General features: G+C 32.3%; 1 protein-coding gene across 2 annotated transcripts in view; it reads left to right on the forward strand.

Annotated features, from left to right (window-relative positions):
• LOC139491851 (IgGFc-binding protein-like) overlaps positions 1-17,100 on the forward strand; it is a 64,167-nt gene that overhangs the window by 17,536 nt on the left and 29,531 nt on the right. Inside the window, exon 10 of one of the 2 annotated variants that reach the window (XM_071279752.1) lies at positions 7,058-8,366. The exons of the other annotated variant lie outside the window; for it this stretch is intronic. Coding sequence (XP_071135853.1) covers positions 7,058-8,295 — 1,238 coding nt within the window. The 3' untranslated portion in view covers positions 8,296-8,366. Of the gene's footprint in view, positions 1-7,057; positions 8,367-17,100 lie in introns of those variants that run through there. 2 annotated transcript variants of the gene reach the window in all.

Genomic DNA, 17,100 nt, shown 5'->3' on the forward strand with positions numbered 1-17,100 from the left:
AATTGACGTTCTGTAGGGTTAAGGTTTATACTCTTGGGGTTTAGGAATCTTGGATGTAATTAGTGTGATTAATTTTCACGAAATGACAAGAGTTTTAAATATGAAATTTTCAGGGATTTGTTCAGTACAAATTTTCGATAAAAAATATTTCTAAAATTGATAGCATCATACACATTCTACTTAAAAAGAGGTTTCATAAGTTTTGTTTAAAGCAAAAATAACAAACCAAAAAAACCTCCAAAAAAAACCAAACCCGAACTCCTCGGAAAATGGAAAACGGAAGTACCTATTTAAATAACAAAATCAAAAGCTCAAATACATCACACAAATGAATAACAACTCAATAACGACTGTGTTTTTGCTTCTTGAAATAGCAAAATGAATTTTAATAATTGCATGGAAAATAATATAAATACGTTGAAATCTTAAGGTTTTAGAACTACATGTTTTGTATGTTTTCGATTACTGTGACTTGAACATACAAAGCACATCAATTCTGTCGTTGCTTCCGTCGGAAATAGCTGTCTTTAATTTTCGTATCCAGAAACCTGTACAATGAGTTATTCTTCATTATTCAAGAAAGAAAATACTTCATACGAATTAGTCGTTGTGGTATGAGGTGCTGTCATACCTTCTTTATTTAGCTATTTCAGTATACATAATGGAATACATGATAATTACAAAGTTTTTTGATATTTGGTATACTTGCAGTTCAGTTGCTATTTAAAACCATGCTTCATACCAAAATTTATAATAAAAGAGATGATTTTTCATTTCCTATTATTAATTATTCATTTTTGATGGTCACATTCCTTTGTCAGCATCATATGGTGTTTTCATATCTCAACTTGTTTGATTTGCTTGTGTATGTACCAACGTATTTAATTACAAGGACATCATTCGTAAATATAAATCAACACAAAAATCTGATACCTTCAGGTTTTTCACATCCAATACTTTATGGTAATATGCTTTACAAAGCACAAGCATGTCGGCATTCACCTCAAAAGCTAACATAAACCTTTAAACATACTTATTCGGAAAGGATAAAGTTACGATACTCTAGTTAAGTTATTAAGGAGATCATATTTTGGCATTATTATTGATTCACTCACAGGGTTTTTGCATCTGAAATCTTAATTCTGAAACCAGTTGTTGGCATGATACGGGTTATGTTCTTCTCATATATTTTAGGATGTATGATACTAAACCCCGAACGGAAAATCTCACAAAACATATTTAACCCCGCCGCGTTTTTTCGCCTGTCCCAGGTCAGGGGCCTCTGGCCTTTGTTAGTTTTGTATTTTTGTATCTTGTTTTAGTTCATTTATATGTTTTGGAGTTTAGTGTGATATACATTTTTACTGAACATGGCTGCGTTGAAGACCCATTTGTGGCCTTCGGCTGTTGTCTACTCTTTGGTTGGATTGTTGTCGCTTTGACATATTCCCCATTTCTATTCTAAATTTTATTTTGTTATTCTGTAAGTAAAACACAGTCAATCTGATAAACAATTTTGGTTCTTGGCTGAGGGTAACTCGCATGCTAGCTGGTGTATTAATCGCATTGTATTACTTAGATTGTTTCTTTAGGTTTTCAATTTGTGCTTTATCTCATTAGTATGGTTTTGTTTGTTTAATTGACCCCTTTGTATCTTTTTCTTTTTTCTAATTTCCAGATAAGACAAAAGTTTTATAAAAATCACATGAGTTATAAAAGCCATGTCGCTTCAATTTCAATGCATAACTAATATATGTTTGATTTCAGTTTATTACGAAAAATGTCCCTCTGTAAAAGACTTCGTATTTTCAAAAATTATTAGAAATGGCCGAACAAAATCGTGTTATATGAAACTATCTTGTCTGCACTTTCACAACGTTTATCTCTCCCAAATGGTATTGACATGAGCATTCTCCCTATATACTACGGTAGTATATTTAAAATATTTTCGTCCACGGGACGATATGCGACCACCACTCAACCTTTCATGCGTAGGAAGTGTCCAGTTTTTCATTGTGTTTACTTTCATAGTAGAAATTATGCACTAATAGTTATCAAAGGTACCAGGATTATAATTTGATACGACAAACATGGGTTTCGTCTTCATGAAGTTGAAGAGCACTCATGACCTAAAATTCCAAAAAGTGGTGCAAAAAACATTTTAAAACACTTCAAGATTAGGTTTTATATTTGTCTCTATATGTGTCTGTTCCAGTTCCAGAATGTCATTATGTTTGTGCTTCTGTAAAAGAGGGACGACATATACCAGAGGGACAGTCAAACTTATACATTGAAAACAAACAGACAACGACATGGCTAAAAAATAAAAGACAAACAGACAAAGTATAGCACATAAGACACAACAAAGAAAACCAAAGACTAAGCAACACGAACCCCACCAAAAACTTGGGGTTATCCCAGGTGCTTCGGAAGGGTATGCAGATCCTGCTCAAGATCTGTGAAACGGTTATTTCATAACGGTTAACCAACTCGGGGTGGCGTCCGTAAAATTTTCTAAGGGATGATTTCATGTTCACCTTTTGGAACTCTAGGTTTACTAGCTTCCTTAATTTGTGAGCAGCAACCCTCTATCAAGGAAATCATGATATGAACTACAAGCACGGGAATATCGTATCAATTGAAAGATACATATTCCGTATGCAGGTGCTGCTGCAATGTTGCAACATAGAAAAGGAAAAAATATCAATTGGGAAGCTGAAATCAACTCTTTTGTCGTAACGTTTTGTTTCAATCGACATTCACTGTCAATTTCTAGATTTAAGTCAAAATACATGAGGCAGACTTAACTTTTGGAATTTTGGGTCCTCAATGCTCTTCAACTTTGTGTTTGTTTGGCTTTTTAACTGTTTTGATCTGAGCGTCACTGATGAGTCTTATGTAGACGAAACGCGCGTCTGGCCTTTTAAAGGGAAAATTCGCGATTTTTTACTTATGGTTTAAATATGTTCATTATGACATAATATATATATTCAGAATAAAGGAGAAATTCAATAATTAATGAAAAAATATTAACTACTTCCTGTAGGTCGTGACGTTTTCTCCTGGTTTTTGCATGCCGGGATTTAAAATACAATAATTAAGAGTCTTGGTTTTTAATCATATTTTACCGTTATCGTAAGCGTGCCGATGACTAATGCTATATCTAATAACCATCCGATAATAAGAAAATGAAACGCACAGTCGTGCAGTTGTACACATTCATTAGAACAAATTCTATATTTACCGTATATATTTCGATTTATTTTTGTAGACAGCACAAGAAATTATTATAATTATTTTCTTTTGCTTAAATTTATACTTTTTGAGACTGATAAAGTGAATAAATTAAAGTATATAACTTTTACTGTTAAGACAATATATAGGTTTACGCTTATTGACCTTTTACTATCTACGCTCTGACTTTATTTATGCGATGTGTGTATTAATCTCAGACAATACTCGTGAAAGACCTGTATAAAGGTGAAATGTTATTTGCAGATCGGTAATTAGCTTGGCCTCTAGGGCACACCGTGCCAGGTGTGACTGTCTATTCGGATCAGTGGGTTATACGTCAGGAGGTCAAGTTTAATACACAAATTTAAAATACATTTTCAAGGTGTTGACAAATACAAGTGAATCGCCGTGGAATTATTCAATTATATTTGGTGCTATTATTTTATTTGAATTTAAAGAAGTTACTTAACTAAGAAATGAACCGGTAAAAGTCTGGAAATTAAATTTAGTTGTCGGAATGAAATGATATACACTTTTTTAAAAGGGAAAATAAAACTAGTTTTACACAAGCATTTTAAATGTACTAAATAGGCAAAAAATGTACGGGAACACTCAAATTTAGACATTTGACAGCCATGACCAAATGAAAGGTGTACCTGTATTAAATTTTTACTTCTAGCGTTATAATTGGCATTAGATTTTAGCTGATACCACTATAACACATAGTCTCATATTCTAGTGAGGTCGGAAGGGTTAATCTTATGAAATACTATAGATTATCTGATATCATTTGGATAATGGAAGAAGCTATACTATAAAAACAAATAAATTTATTAACAATACACTCGAGATCAAAGGTTGTTAATTTTTCTGATCCAGTTTATTTTTACTCACATATTTTTTTTAATTTTGATTTGAGCGTGCTTGTTTTTACGACAGTTTTTTTTCATTTCTCTTATCTCGTTAGACGAAAGCAAACCGGCACAGTATATTCTGCATTTGTATAGTCCGAAGTTTCCTAATTGATATTCTTTTTTCACACTGAGACTACTATAACTAAATATGTGGCGACTCACATTACACGATAAATCGGTAGTGACCAATCTCTGTGTTATAGTAGTCTCAGTTTCACAAGTAAAATGAATGAACAATTATAAAAAACGGCATTCATTTTGAAATATAGCACTGTTTTCTAGAGTGAAAATGAAGTCACATATGTGAGGGTACAAACGGGAAGAACTGATTAAAAATAACGGGACCAACAATTATATATAAAACGGAAGAATAGGTGCTGAAATATAAATAAAAGTAAAATTTAATTTAGATAACATGGAAATTTGGTCTATACCTATTCTTATAACCACTATTAAATTTTGTAAGATTTTGTACATAAGGCTGTATATCACGGACAGTTTTATATTGGTATGGTATATTTTACCTGAGCACACCTGGTTCACTCGCAATCACGCACGTGATTCATTGACCTTGTCCATTGTGTATTAAATTAAACAAGCCTGTCAGGAAGTCGACCGCTAAAATACCCGAATATGTCACTGTTACAATACCTCGGTAATAACCGGTATTAAGCCATGCTGATTACAAGAAGACAAGTTTTTGAACTTGGTCAAGTTAGATCAAAACCAAAATAATTTAATTATACGTTAGAAAAAAGCATTTACAAAAAAATTTTACAACAAAAATAAATCTCAGTTTATAATTCCTCCACAATAAGTATCTCCGGACTTTTTTATTCACTTTATTGTGACTACTTTTACATTATTATAGCATAAATCCTATATAATACTTGAAACTGCATCTCGGTGCCAACAATGTAAATTTAGTGACGAGCTAAAACCAATAAAACTAAGAATGGAAATGGGGAATGTACGATCTTTTGTCATTTACAGCTTTTCAACCTGACTTCACCATTGTACGCTGAATATTTAACCCTCTAAAAAAATTAAAATTATTTTTTTGAAATATTCTTATCAATCTTAGTGAACCATTACTTGATTTGATGATTTTGGAAACTATGTAGACTTCTTCCATTACTTGGTCGGGTAGAACATCCATCAGCTTGACAAGTCATTTGAACACTGATTTACGGACATGTCATGCTGGATACTAGGACTTTGTGGTAATTAGATATCCTTGGTCATTAGTTTTCAAGATGGCGTCTTCCCGAGAATTGAGAGTCGATTTTAAAAATCTAATAACTCACTTATCTAGACGAATAAACCTTTAATATTTTGGGAATATGCTTATTTATTTAGGATAAACATAATATCAAATTTTATTTTTTTTGCGAATTTTCCCTTTAACTGTATCTATAGTATCCTTTATCTCTAGTTCGATGGTATAGATTAACACAGTCACCAAAGATTGTATTATTTAGTGAGAGAACATCATCTATATAGCGGAACGTAAAGTTAAATGATATTGCTAACTTCTTATCTTTCTCCGTAAGAAGTTCCTGTATGAAGTCAGCCTTATAATAATAAAGAAAAATGTCGGCAAGAAGAGAGGCACTATTGGTTCCCATTTAAATTCCGACAGTCTGTTGCAAAAACACGTATATGTTGTCAATCAAGAAATCAAGCATCTTGATAGAGTCAGTTTCAGAGAATTGTTGGTTTGAAGCAGAGTGATTCTTTACAAAGTAGGATTTATCCCTTCCTAAGACAAGATACTTGTATCTACGTTTGCCATTCTGTTTTATGAAACAAAGCAATACCAACTCTTTCAATTTTTTTTTACTTTGGAATTGGGAATAATTGTGTAAAATGTAGAAAAGTCAAATGTTTTAATACTATTGCAAGATGAAAGAGTCATTGATTGTATGTACTCTAAAAGATCTTTGGAATTTTTTAGTATCCACATCTGATTCACGCAACCTCTAGAAAAAAGTAAAATCACAAAAATACTGAACTCAGGGGGAAATCAAATCGGAAAGTCCCTAATCACATGGCAAAACTAAATGACAATTACCCAATATCTTTGAAGCCCGGCTTTGATTGCTGATAAAATAAATATTAATAATTTAGAAAGAGGTTTCGTGTAGCACTTGTAAGACCCAGCAATATACTGTTGTTTGTAAGGACACTTAAGTAGTTTAGGTATCCAATACAGTGATGGAGTTCCAGTTTTTCATCTTTGGTTGAAATTCCAAAGGAACATAGAACAGACCTATGAGTATCAAGGATTTAAAGTGCGTGATGGTATTTGTTAAGTTTCCAAGTGAATTGTCAATACCTAATTCATCTATCAAGCAGTTTATGTAATGAGATTTACACACAAAAATGTATTTTATTTGGGGCTTTATATGCGGGGACAACAACATATTTGTCATGGAGGTAGAAAAAGTGTTTTGCAACATTTGGGTCTTCAAAGATCGACGCACCCTGGGTTTGTATCAACGACCACACAGGCTAAATCCATTCGGAAAGAGTATCTACGTCAATAAATTCACACTGATAGTACTATCAAATACATTGTTTAACATGTGGTACTCATGGACTAAAATATTATATGAGTTTTGCTCATTGTTAACTGTTTTAGTTCACATAATTTTCGTTGATGGACGATTGTCTAATTGTCAAGATACTTGTAAACAAAACGTTACACCATAAAAAACAAATGCTGAAATCTAGAGTTTGTCACAATTAAAACCCCAGTTCACTTGAAGTATATTAGAATTTTATTATTATTAAATTCAAAAGATACTTTTAAGACACTTGTATGACTTATGTATTACCAAAATTCTTTGTTTTCTGTTGAATCATTTCATCCAAATATTTGTTATTATCTAATATATTCAATACAGATGGAAAAGACACAAGTTTCATGGTAATTTTTCAAGAAGGAATCTCTGGTTGGCCGACAACGCCGAAAATGTTGGTAGCATCAGAAAATACAACACGTCTTTCAATTCGTTATTTCAACGAGAACAAAATTCAGACTATCACTATGGACAAAAGTAAAACAGAATATAATCTGAGTAAAAGTGTTTTACCGTCTGATGGAATACATCCAGCTGGAGTAGAACTTCACTCAGATAAAGGAATAAATGTTTACGGATTTGTCTTCGCAGCCGGAGTCTCAGGGGGCTATTCATCAATGCCTACGAGATTTGCCTCTACTAAATACATTATACCAACTCTACCTGCATTTTTCTTTGGTCTTTTTTCTGAAAATATGATAGTACTTACACCATGTTATCAAAATACAGTTGTCAGTATAAATTTGAAATTGAAAAGTGGATCTGTAACATATGACAACAAGCAGTATAGTAACAACGATACGATTAGAATAATGGTAAACAAGTATAACACATTTCAGTTATCAACTTCATCAGACCTATCAGGAACCATGGTAACATCATCACAACCAGTAATTGTAGTCAGTGGTAATCAGTGTAATACTGCAGTACCAGATAATATTAGTTTAGGTAGCTGTAATCCATTTATAGAATCAGTATTACCAACTAATCAATTTGATAGTGTGTTTATTACTCCGTATATATCGACACGTTTGAACAACACTGTACGTATACAGGTAATAAACAGTACGAATTTAACCATTAAAACTGGTAACAAGACAATATCAAAAACCATTAACGCAAGAGATTTCTTCGATTTTTATTACAACACGATCTCTTTTATTTCATCATCTGATGACATACTTGTCATGTCATATCCACACGGGTTAAGTGGATACAAAGGAGATCCATTTATGATGACGATTCCCGGTGTAAATCAATACCTTTATAAATATGATTTCGTAGTTCCAATTGGGTTGGACAGCTTCATCAGCATAACGGTACAGAGCGATGCTATTAATGGGTTTTTGCTTGATGGAAATCCTTCAAATAATCGAAGTAATGTTTTCAGTATTTCAGAAGGCTTATATAATTTCAGTACTTTCAGTATGCCAATAAAAACAGGTTTTCATCATATTGAACATAGACAAAACATTAGATTCGGTTTATGGGTTTACGGTAACGGATTGAATGATGGATACGGTTACCCAGCTGGAATGGCTTATAAAACACAAACTAACTAATAATCATATGTTACTTAAATCCAAAAGTGTGTTGTTGAGTTATAATTAAACAATAAAGAATGATTAAATTATTTATTTAATTTTGTATTGTCACTATTTGTTTTGTTTTGTTAATGATTTAACACCTCATCTTTTTTCTCAATTATCAAATTTTCAGCACAAAAATGTATCTTGAAAATACACAACGGACCCATAGTGATAATTTGATAAAGTCAGTTTTGCGTCATGTTATAATTTCTCTTATGTTTATATCTTTTTTTTAACAAAATCCTCAACAGTTTAAAGAATAAAAACGGATTTTTCTATTTATTTTAGTTGACAATATTAGCTGTTCGGCTTTTTCATGATGAAGAAGGAAGTCAATGTACTTAAGTAGTTTTTGAGTATCATTTTTAAAAGTTTTATTACTAATCAAGTCATCCTTTTTGCAAAAAAGTTTTACCAGAAATATGAACATCCCATATCCATTTTCTTTTTAAATTTCTTAGATATGTAGTGTGTCATTTATAAAAAAGAAGATTAAAAAATATAATTTATTTACTTGAAACAGCTAACTATCACAGAATTACAAAATTGACATAACTGTCGTTTTATTCATTAACCTATAGTTTTTTTAATTTAAATTTATTCAAATCGGTCTACTTCATTTTTATTGAAAGAATGAATACAAGTTTAATTGTGGAACTGTGTTTCTTTCATGATAATAGCCCCAAAATACGTAAAAATTGATGAAAAAGTGGAAAATCATCAATATTGTGTGCTTTCAAAAGGTTGTAGAAAAAAAAATAAAGGGTGTACACCACCATATGATTTTTCTTAACAAATTATTTCTTTCAAGTTTTGTAAACCCAACAATCAGGTTAAGAAAAAAGTTCAATCCTAGAAAATGTTGGCTCCTCAGATGTGTACATCCTTACGATTCTTCGATTACGAAAGTCGTAATTAAGATGTCAAATGTATCTATTATCTATTAAACCTGATGTAAAGTAATTTAAAATATAGTGTCTGATTGGTTGGCTGATCTATTTCTTTTTCGAAAATTTAATTAAACCCTCAAATCAATATTTTCAAATATTCTGTTTAGTACCGGCCTAGAATACAGTTTAAAAGACATTGATACGATTCACTCATTTACAGATTTTAAATCAACTATTGTTTACAGGTTTCTATTGTCCATCTATTGTTCTTTTAAATCAATACCGCGCACAACATCGATTAAATGAGGGGAGCTAAACAAACGTATTCCCAACTTAGTTAATTTTTGCACCTTTTGCATGAATGAAAAAAAAAAATGAATAGCAAAATCCAGAAAAAAATGACAGTTTTCTGAACCATGGTCCTTGGAATTCAATTATATAGGTCCAGCCATGCCTTACAACTTTCGCAGGTGCACAGGTGTGTATGTACTCAGAGTAAAATTTATGGTGTAAATACGGCTATTTTATGCACACGGTTATGATGAATAGTTAATCTAAAAAAAGTGTTAAAAAATAAAGTTCCAGTTGATAATAGTTGTACTCTGAAAACCTTGAAACAAAACTCAATCATGTCTGATTTCATGACATCTCGGACCGTATATAAAAAGAACTAAATTGGACCATCTCAGGATATATCTCTGAATGTTTAATTGACAACTAACTCCGACCGTCCTTGAATGTGCAATTGTTGGTCGATTTGAAGATATAAACTGAAGACAACTTAGACCGTTCATTGACACAACTTTGGCCGTTAATAAAAACAACGCTATCCGTTCGGTCTTCTATATTTAGAAACATCTGATTGCACCAGCATTTAATATATACAAGCCTATTTATACTCAAACAAGAACAAAATATAATCAACATTACATACAGCTATGAACGTCAACATCTGAATTACAGGCACTTGAGAATATGGCGGTTTTAAACATTTGTCAAATAACATAACATTATAATGAAATGTATCAGTTGTTTTACATCTGTAAAAACTATGAAAAAAATCGTTAACAAGGCGCCACTAATTTAAACATAGCAGAAAGTAAAATCACAAAAATACTAAACTCAGAGGAAAATCAATTAGGAAAGTCCATAATCACATGGCAAAATCAAATAACAAAACGCATCAAAAACGAATGGACAAGAACTGTCATATTCCTGACTTGGTACAGGCATTTTAAAATGTAGAAAATGGTGGATTAAACCTGGTTCTATAGCGCTAACCCTCTCACTTTAATAACAGTCTCATCAAATTCCGTTATATTTACATGATGCGTTTAATAAACAGTCACAATAAATAAAATAGTCAAAATATGGGTACATCAGTCATCATCGTATAACAATTTTAAAAGGGGACAATTTAACCGAACACAAAAACATCTTCTATCTACAGGTACGAACACATTAATTGATTTGAGTGTCTGACGTCAGAAAATTTTATACGTCACATAAATTTGTCGTTCAATGTGCATACAAACAGTTTTAAAATTTACATAGGCAATGTAAGCATACAGGGTTAAAAAATCAAAAGTATGTAAGAATAAATTACAGAAATAGACCGATATTGAAACTAGTCCAAAAGTTATAGGTAGAATTTATGAGAATCCAAAAATATTTAATACCACTACGCGATTGAATGATTTTGACGTTTGTGGTTCAACGTATATAGTAATTCATAATAGAAATATATCATAATGACATATAATAGACCAATATAATACTGACGGGATCTTTTAAATTACAGAGTCACGTAATAAGAAGAAAGGAAATACAAAAAGTCGCATATACAAAACAAACCACAAAAAAATGAAAGCCGATACAAACACATTGACGAGATGTATAAGTACCGAGCAACGTCAAACTGATATCACATAAAACCATTCAACAGTAAGAGTAATATTAATACTAGAACAGAGACAAATGAAAGAACAATAAAACATGTTGTTAAGATGATAAACAACATCAGTACGCAGAATATATACATCAAGACCATTGTGTATTATTTGAGAAGTTGATACGGAATATTTATCAACAAGGTCTTGATACCTTCCGATGAACTTTTTTTAGAAAACGGACGAGACGAGAAAACAACTACAAAAAAGACAAATAACAAAAAGCACCGATCAAAAAAGAATAGTATATATATTCATATATAGTTCAAATAACTAGCGGCTTTTCGGCAGGTTTAGGTATCAATTCTTGCGTAATCATAATAACCGTTTAGTAAGGAGTTATGTCGTTGATGAATAGTTCGGTTCTCTGAATTGTTAGTAAGAAAAAGAAAATCCTAAAGTTGTCAAACACCGGTTTTATGGCCCCGCAACGCAGTTGTCGGTGTCGTATAGTTTTACCCTTGTCCGTCTTTCTGTCTTTCTGTCATTCCGTCATTCCGTGATTCCACAACAAACCATTATACGGAGTACTTTCTAAACGCCTACAGATCAAGTTTAAGCTTCGTTCCGCTCCGCTCATTTTTGCCGAAATTACGGATTTTGAACTTAAATAAAACGTTGAAAATCACAGTTATGCAGACGTTTTTGGCATGTAAGTTAATCAAGATAAGTTACAAATCAAGTTTAAGTTTCGTTCTGCTCGATTAATTTTTGCTATAATTTCGGGCTTTGGACTTTTAAAATGTTAGTCATACGGACCTTTTTTCTAAATGCTTCCATATATTGGGTTAATTTTATTGATTTTTGGTATAAGAGCTAACCATGATGAGTTACAGATCAAGTTAAAGTGTCGTTCCGCTCCGCTAATTTTTTAGACGGGGCCATTCGTGTCGCTTTGGCGCATCTAGTCTTAATTTATAGTCTTTTCGTTAATACACCGTGGTTAGGAGTTTAATTTGCTAGATTTACAAGCGGTTTGTTTAAATACAACATGATAATGAAGGCATTAGTTGTAACATTGTAGAAAAGATCATTTGGTTATCCAGGGAGTTTATATGTCGTAAACATGCTGAAGTTATCATATATAAATTAGTAGGTTTACAATTGGATTTTTTTCGATCATTGAGATGAAAGAAAACAAATCTTAAAAGCTGAGTAAAGGTAGCAGTCATACAGAAAACAAATTTGAATTTATAGAATTTATAGAAGGAGAGCTACACGTAATATCTTGTGGCGATGCAAACCCCTAGTGTTCAAAAGCTCAATATGGTACGGGTGGCATAACCTGTTTGGTTCTTCACTGCCGAATTTAATTTTCTCAAGCAAAATAGTCTTGATGAGGTTATGAGTCTGATATTTGCCATCTTTAAAATGTCATAACACTATTTAGGGATATAAGTTGGAGTCCCAAATTTTATTGTGAATTTCAAGATTTTTAGGTAGGTTCAAAGTATGTTATTTACATTTAAAACACTTATGTGTGATTCATTTTTAGCCAAAAAAATAATATATGCATTATGCAGAGCTAATAAAGAAATTAACATCTTTGAAATTTTTGAAAAGGTTCGAAACTCGTGTTCTCATGTTACGTTGCAGTCGTTTGATAACTTCTGAATGCATCACATAATAGAGTTTATCCTTTGAGATTGAGTGCCCAGCTCAGGGTTATTTGGCTTGACCTTAAAAAGCATTTTCAGCATATACATGGACGTAATCCATTTAGTTTGCCTTTTAGTTGATGGGCTAGGGAAAATGAAATTTCCGCTGGTTAATTTTAGAAATTATTCTTGTTGATCATTATGTACGATAAATAAGTCCCAAAACAGAATATAACTAGAAAGACTATATAAAAGAGGGATGAAAGATACCAGAGGGACACCATTGCTACAAAAGAAAAAAAACGAACAGACAAACAAACAAACATTAGTAAACAAAAAGACAGCGAAGAAAAAATAAGACTGAGCAACACGAACCCCAACAACAATGAGGGGTGATCTCAGGATAAAAATCGGAACAATGAACAACAGCCTTTGGGAAAATAGAAAACGACGTTCTGTATGGTAAAGGTTTAGGTTGTTATGGGTTCGTGATGTTTATTCTTTAGTGTTCTATGTTGTGTCATGTGTACTATTGTTTGTCTGTTTGTCCTTTTTATTTTTAGCCATGGCGTTGTCAGTTTATTTTTGATTTATGAGTTTGACTGTCCCTCTGGTATCTTTCGTCCCTCTTTTATACCCTCTTGAGGTTTAGAACTAGGATTCAATTAGTTTAATGACGGTTCACGAAACGACATGAAATTTTTGTTAATTTAAAAGGTCATGTATTTGTTCTGTACAAATTGTTTACAAATAAAAGTAACAGTAGTATACAGATGTTCAAAACTCAAAAATCGATAGAAACAAAAAAATCCGGGTCAAAAACCAGAACCTAGGGAAACGCATTAAATATAAGAGGAAAATGACGACACAACATTAAAATGTAACACACACTGAAACGAACCAAGCATTAATAAAATTCCGGGTAGAATACCAAATATAACATCGAAACTGGATATAATGAATTTGGGATAGAAAAGTACCATGACACGTCTTATAATATGTGAATACACACTCAAATATCAGAGGAAACACACAACACAAAGGAAACACAACGTTAAAATGTAACACACACAGAAACGAACTATAACGTAACACTTGCCATATGCCTGACGTGGTACAGGACATTTTTTAAAAGAAAACATTGCATTGGTGAGTTGAATCTGGGTTTGTAGCATGTCAAACCTCCCGCTTTAATGTCCATGTTATATATAACATTTAAATGACAACACAACATTACAGGACTACAATACAAATAAATAGGAGAACATATTTGACAAAGAAACACACGAATAAGAGCTAACAAAAGGCACCAAGTTTAAATTTTAATACGTTTTATGTATGCCGTCATACTTTGAACGACAAAATTATTTTTATGTCTACCTGTGCGAATTTCAAACGCGCAGTTTTACACCAGTACTGAAAACCTTCTATCCTTTACGGGTAGAGTTTACATACATAAATTAAGTCGTATAAGAAAAGCAAAATGAGTATGTTAAATTTGATGTATGCCTTTTTGTGTTTCTTCGTTACATTTGTTGTTTTTATAGTGATATTAAGATGATAACACAATATTGACTGCTGTACCCCTATTTTTGACATTTGTCATCTTTGAGGTTGTTTGTTTTGTTCATGCATCGTTGACGATGTAATGGAATTTGATGCGACTGTCAAACAAGTGAGAGGTTTAGCTAGCTATAAAACCAGGTTCAATCCACCATTTTCTACATTAGAAAATGCCTGTACCAAGTCAGGAATATGACAGTTGTTATCCATTCGTTTGATGTGTTTGGACTTTTGATTTTGCCTTTTCAATTTGGATTTTCCTTTTTTAATTTTCCTCTGAGTTCAGTATTGTTGTGTTTTACTTTTTAAAGATCGAAATGATCGAGTAATGGTCGAGAATTTGAGAAAATACAACACATCTTTTAATGCGTTATTTTAACGAGAACAAACACCAGACTTTCACTATGGACAAAAGTAACACAGAATATAATCTTAATAAAAGTGTTTTACCGTCTGATTGGATACATATGGCTGGCGTAGAACTTCACTCAGATGAAGGAATAAATGTTTACGGATTTATCTTCGAAACCTTTGTCTCAGGGGGATATTCATCAATGCTTACGAGATTTGCCTCTACCAAATACATAATACCAACTCTACCTGCATTTACTTCTTTTAAAAATATGATAGCACTTACACCATGTTATCAAAATACAGTTGTCAGTATAAATTTGAAATTGAAAAGTGGTTCAATGACATATGATAACAAGCAGTATAGTGACAACGATACGATTAGACTAATAGTAAACAAGTATAACACACTTCAGTTATCACATACCTCTGACTTGGACCATGGTAACATCATCAAAAGCAGTCATTGTTGTCAGTGGTAACCAGTGTAATACTGCAGTACCAGCCAATATTCGTCTTGGTGACTGTAATCCATTTATAGAATCAGTATTACCAACCAACCAACTAGATAATATTTTCATAACTCCGTATATATCGACACGTTTGAACAACACTGTACGTATACAGGTAATAAACAGTACGAATTTAACAATTAAAACTGGAAACAAGACAATATCAAAAACCATTAAGGCAAGAGATTTCTTTGATTTTTATTACAGCACGATCTCTTTTATTTCATCATCTGAAGACATACTTGTCACGTCATATCCACACGGGTTAGGTGAAAGCGAAGGGGATCCTTTTATGATGACGATTCCGGGTGTAAATCAATACCTTTATAAATATGACTTCGTAGTACCAACAGGGTTTGACAGCTATATAAGCATAACGGTGCAGAGCGATGCTACTGATGGGCTTTTCCTGGATGGAAATTCTTCAAAAAGTCAAAGTAGTGTTTTTAGCATTTCTAAAGGAATGAAAAACTTTAGCACTTTCAGTCTGCCTCTATCGGCAGGGCTTCATCGCATTGAACATAAAAAGAAAGTTCGGTTTGGTTTATGGATTTTCGGCAATGAAGATCCTCGGGATGGTTACGGTTACCCCGCTAGAATGGCTTATAAAGCTTACAATTAAGTAAACTGATATTTTGCATAAACGAAACTGTGTTGTTGAGGTATAGTTAAACATTACAGAATGATTACCTTATTTCTCTACCTTTTTATTGTCACTATTTGATTTGTTTTGTTAATGATTTAACACCTCGGAGTCCTCTTTTTTCTCAATTATCAAAGATCAGCACAGAACTGTATCTTAAAAATACACAACAGACCCATTGTGCACTATCATCAACAATTATGTTATTCATTACAGCGCCATTATTTATATCAAAATCAGTTTAACTTTTTTTTAATTATTGTATCTTGCAAAATACGTTTTAATAAGATTCATTAAACAAAAAACGGAATGTCATATCCATTAACTTCCCATCTCCAAAATTTGTTTAGGATTTTTTTTATAACTCAGACCATTGCCAAACTTCAAGCAAGTGAACATGAAAAAGAAAAACCTAACAATTTGGCTTATTTAATGTATAAACGTAAATGAAGCAAAGAACAACTATAAACTACACACCAATCTGAAATAATGATAAAACCAAATGTTTATGTTTGCGCATAGTACTTAATGGTCGATTAAATGTTAACCGACAAAAAACGAAAGAAGCAGAAGCAAAATCCTCTGAAACTAAGTTTAATAGAATCTATCAAGAAACACTTGAGTATTTTTGTTTGGTAACAGCATAGGTTCTTAGTTTTGTGAACCAACCAAGCTTATTTTATCGTCGAAGTCCCGTCTCAAGATCAAGGAATTTAGGCTCCTTGGATGAATCTTTATGGAATTTGAACTTTCTTGCGCAATATTTTGGTGTTACGGTCTTAATAAATTAGTAACAGAAATGTACACCTGTAGATCACTTGAAAGACTGTTTGTGCTGATCTAGAACATGCCATATTACTCAGGAAGAGACTTTTATTTGCTTAAGACAAATAGGACTATCAAAAGTTTGAATTATTGTAAGTCGACATGTTATAAAGATATAACCTGTCTATCGGTGAAGATTGTTCGGGAATAGTAAGAGCTTGGAGATATTGAGACAGAGATATATGCCTATGGTGAACATTTCTATGAATTATGATGAAGGGTTAAGGGAAAGAAGAATACGCTTATGTGTCGTATAGCGTTTAGTTTCGTGCAAAAGTTTACCATGTCATTAAGATTCATCGAAAGAAACGAACAATTCTGATTACGTTGTTTCATTACTTATAACGTGAATGGAGTCTTTAATATCTTTAAAGAAATAGAATCTGAATCTATTTTTAAACATCAATAATTTTTAACAATACATTAACACTCGAACTTGAACTAGGG

The sequence above is a fragment of the Mytilus edulis genome, chromosome 10 (genome assembly GCF_963676685.1).
Source record: "Mytilus edulis chromosome 10, xbMytEdul2.2, whole genome shotgun sequence".
In the NCBI taxonomy this organism is placed as follows: domain Eukaryota; kingdom Metazoa; phylum Mollusca; class Bivalvia; order Mytilida; family Mytilidae; genus Mytilus; species Mytilus edulis.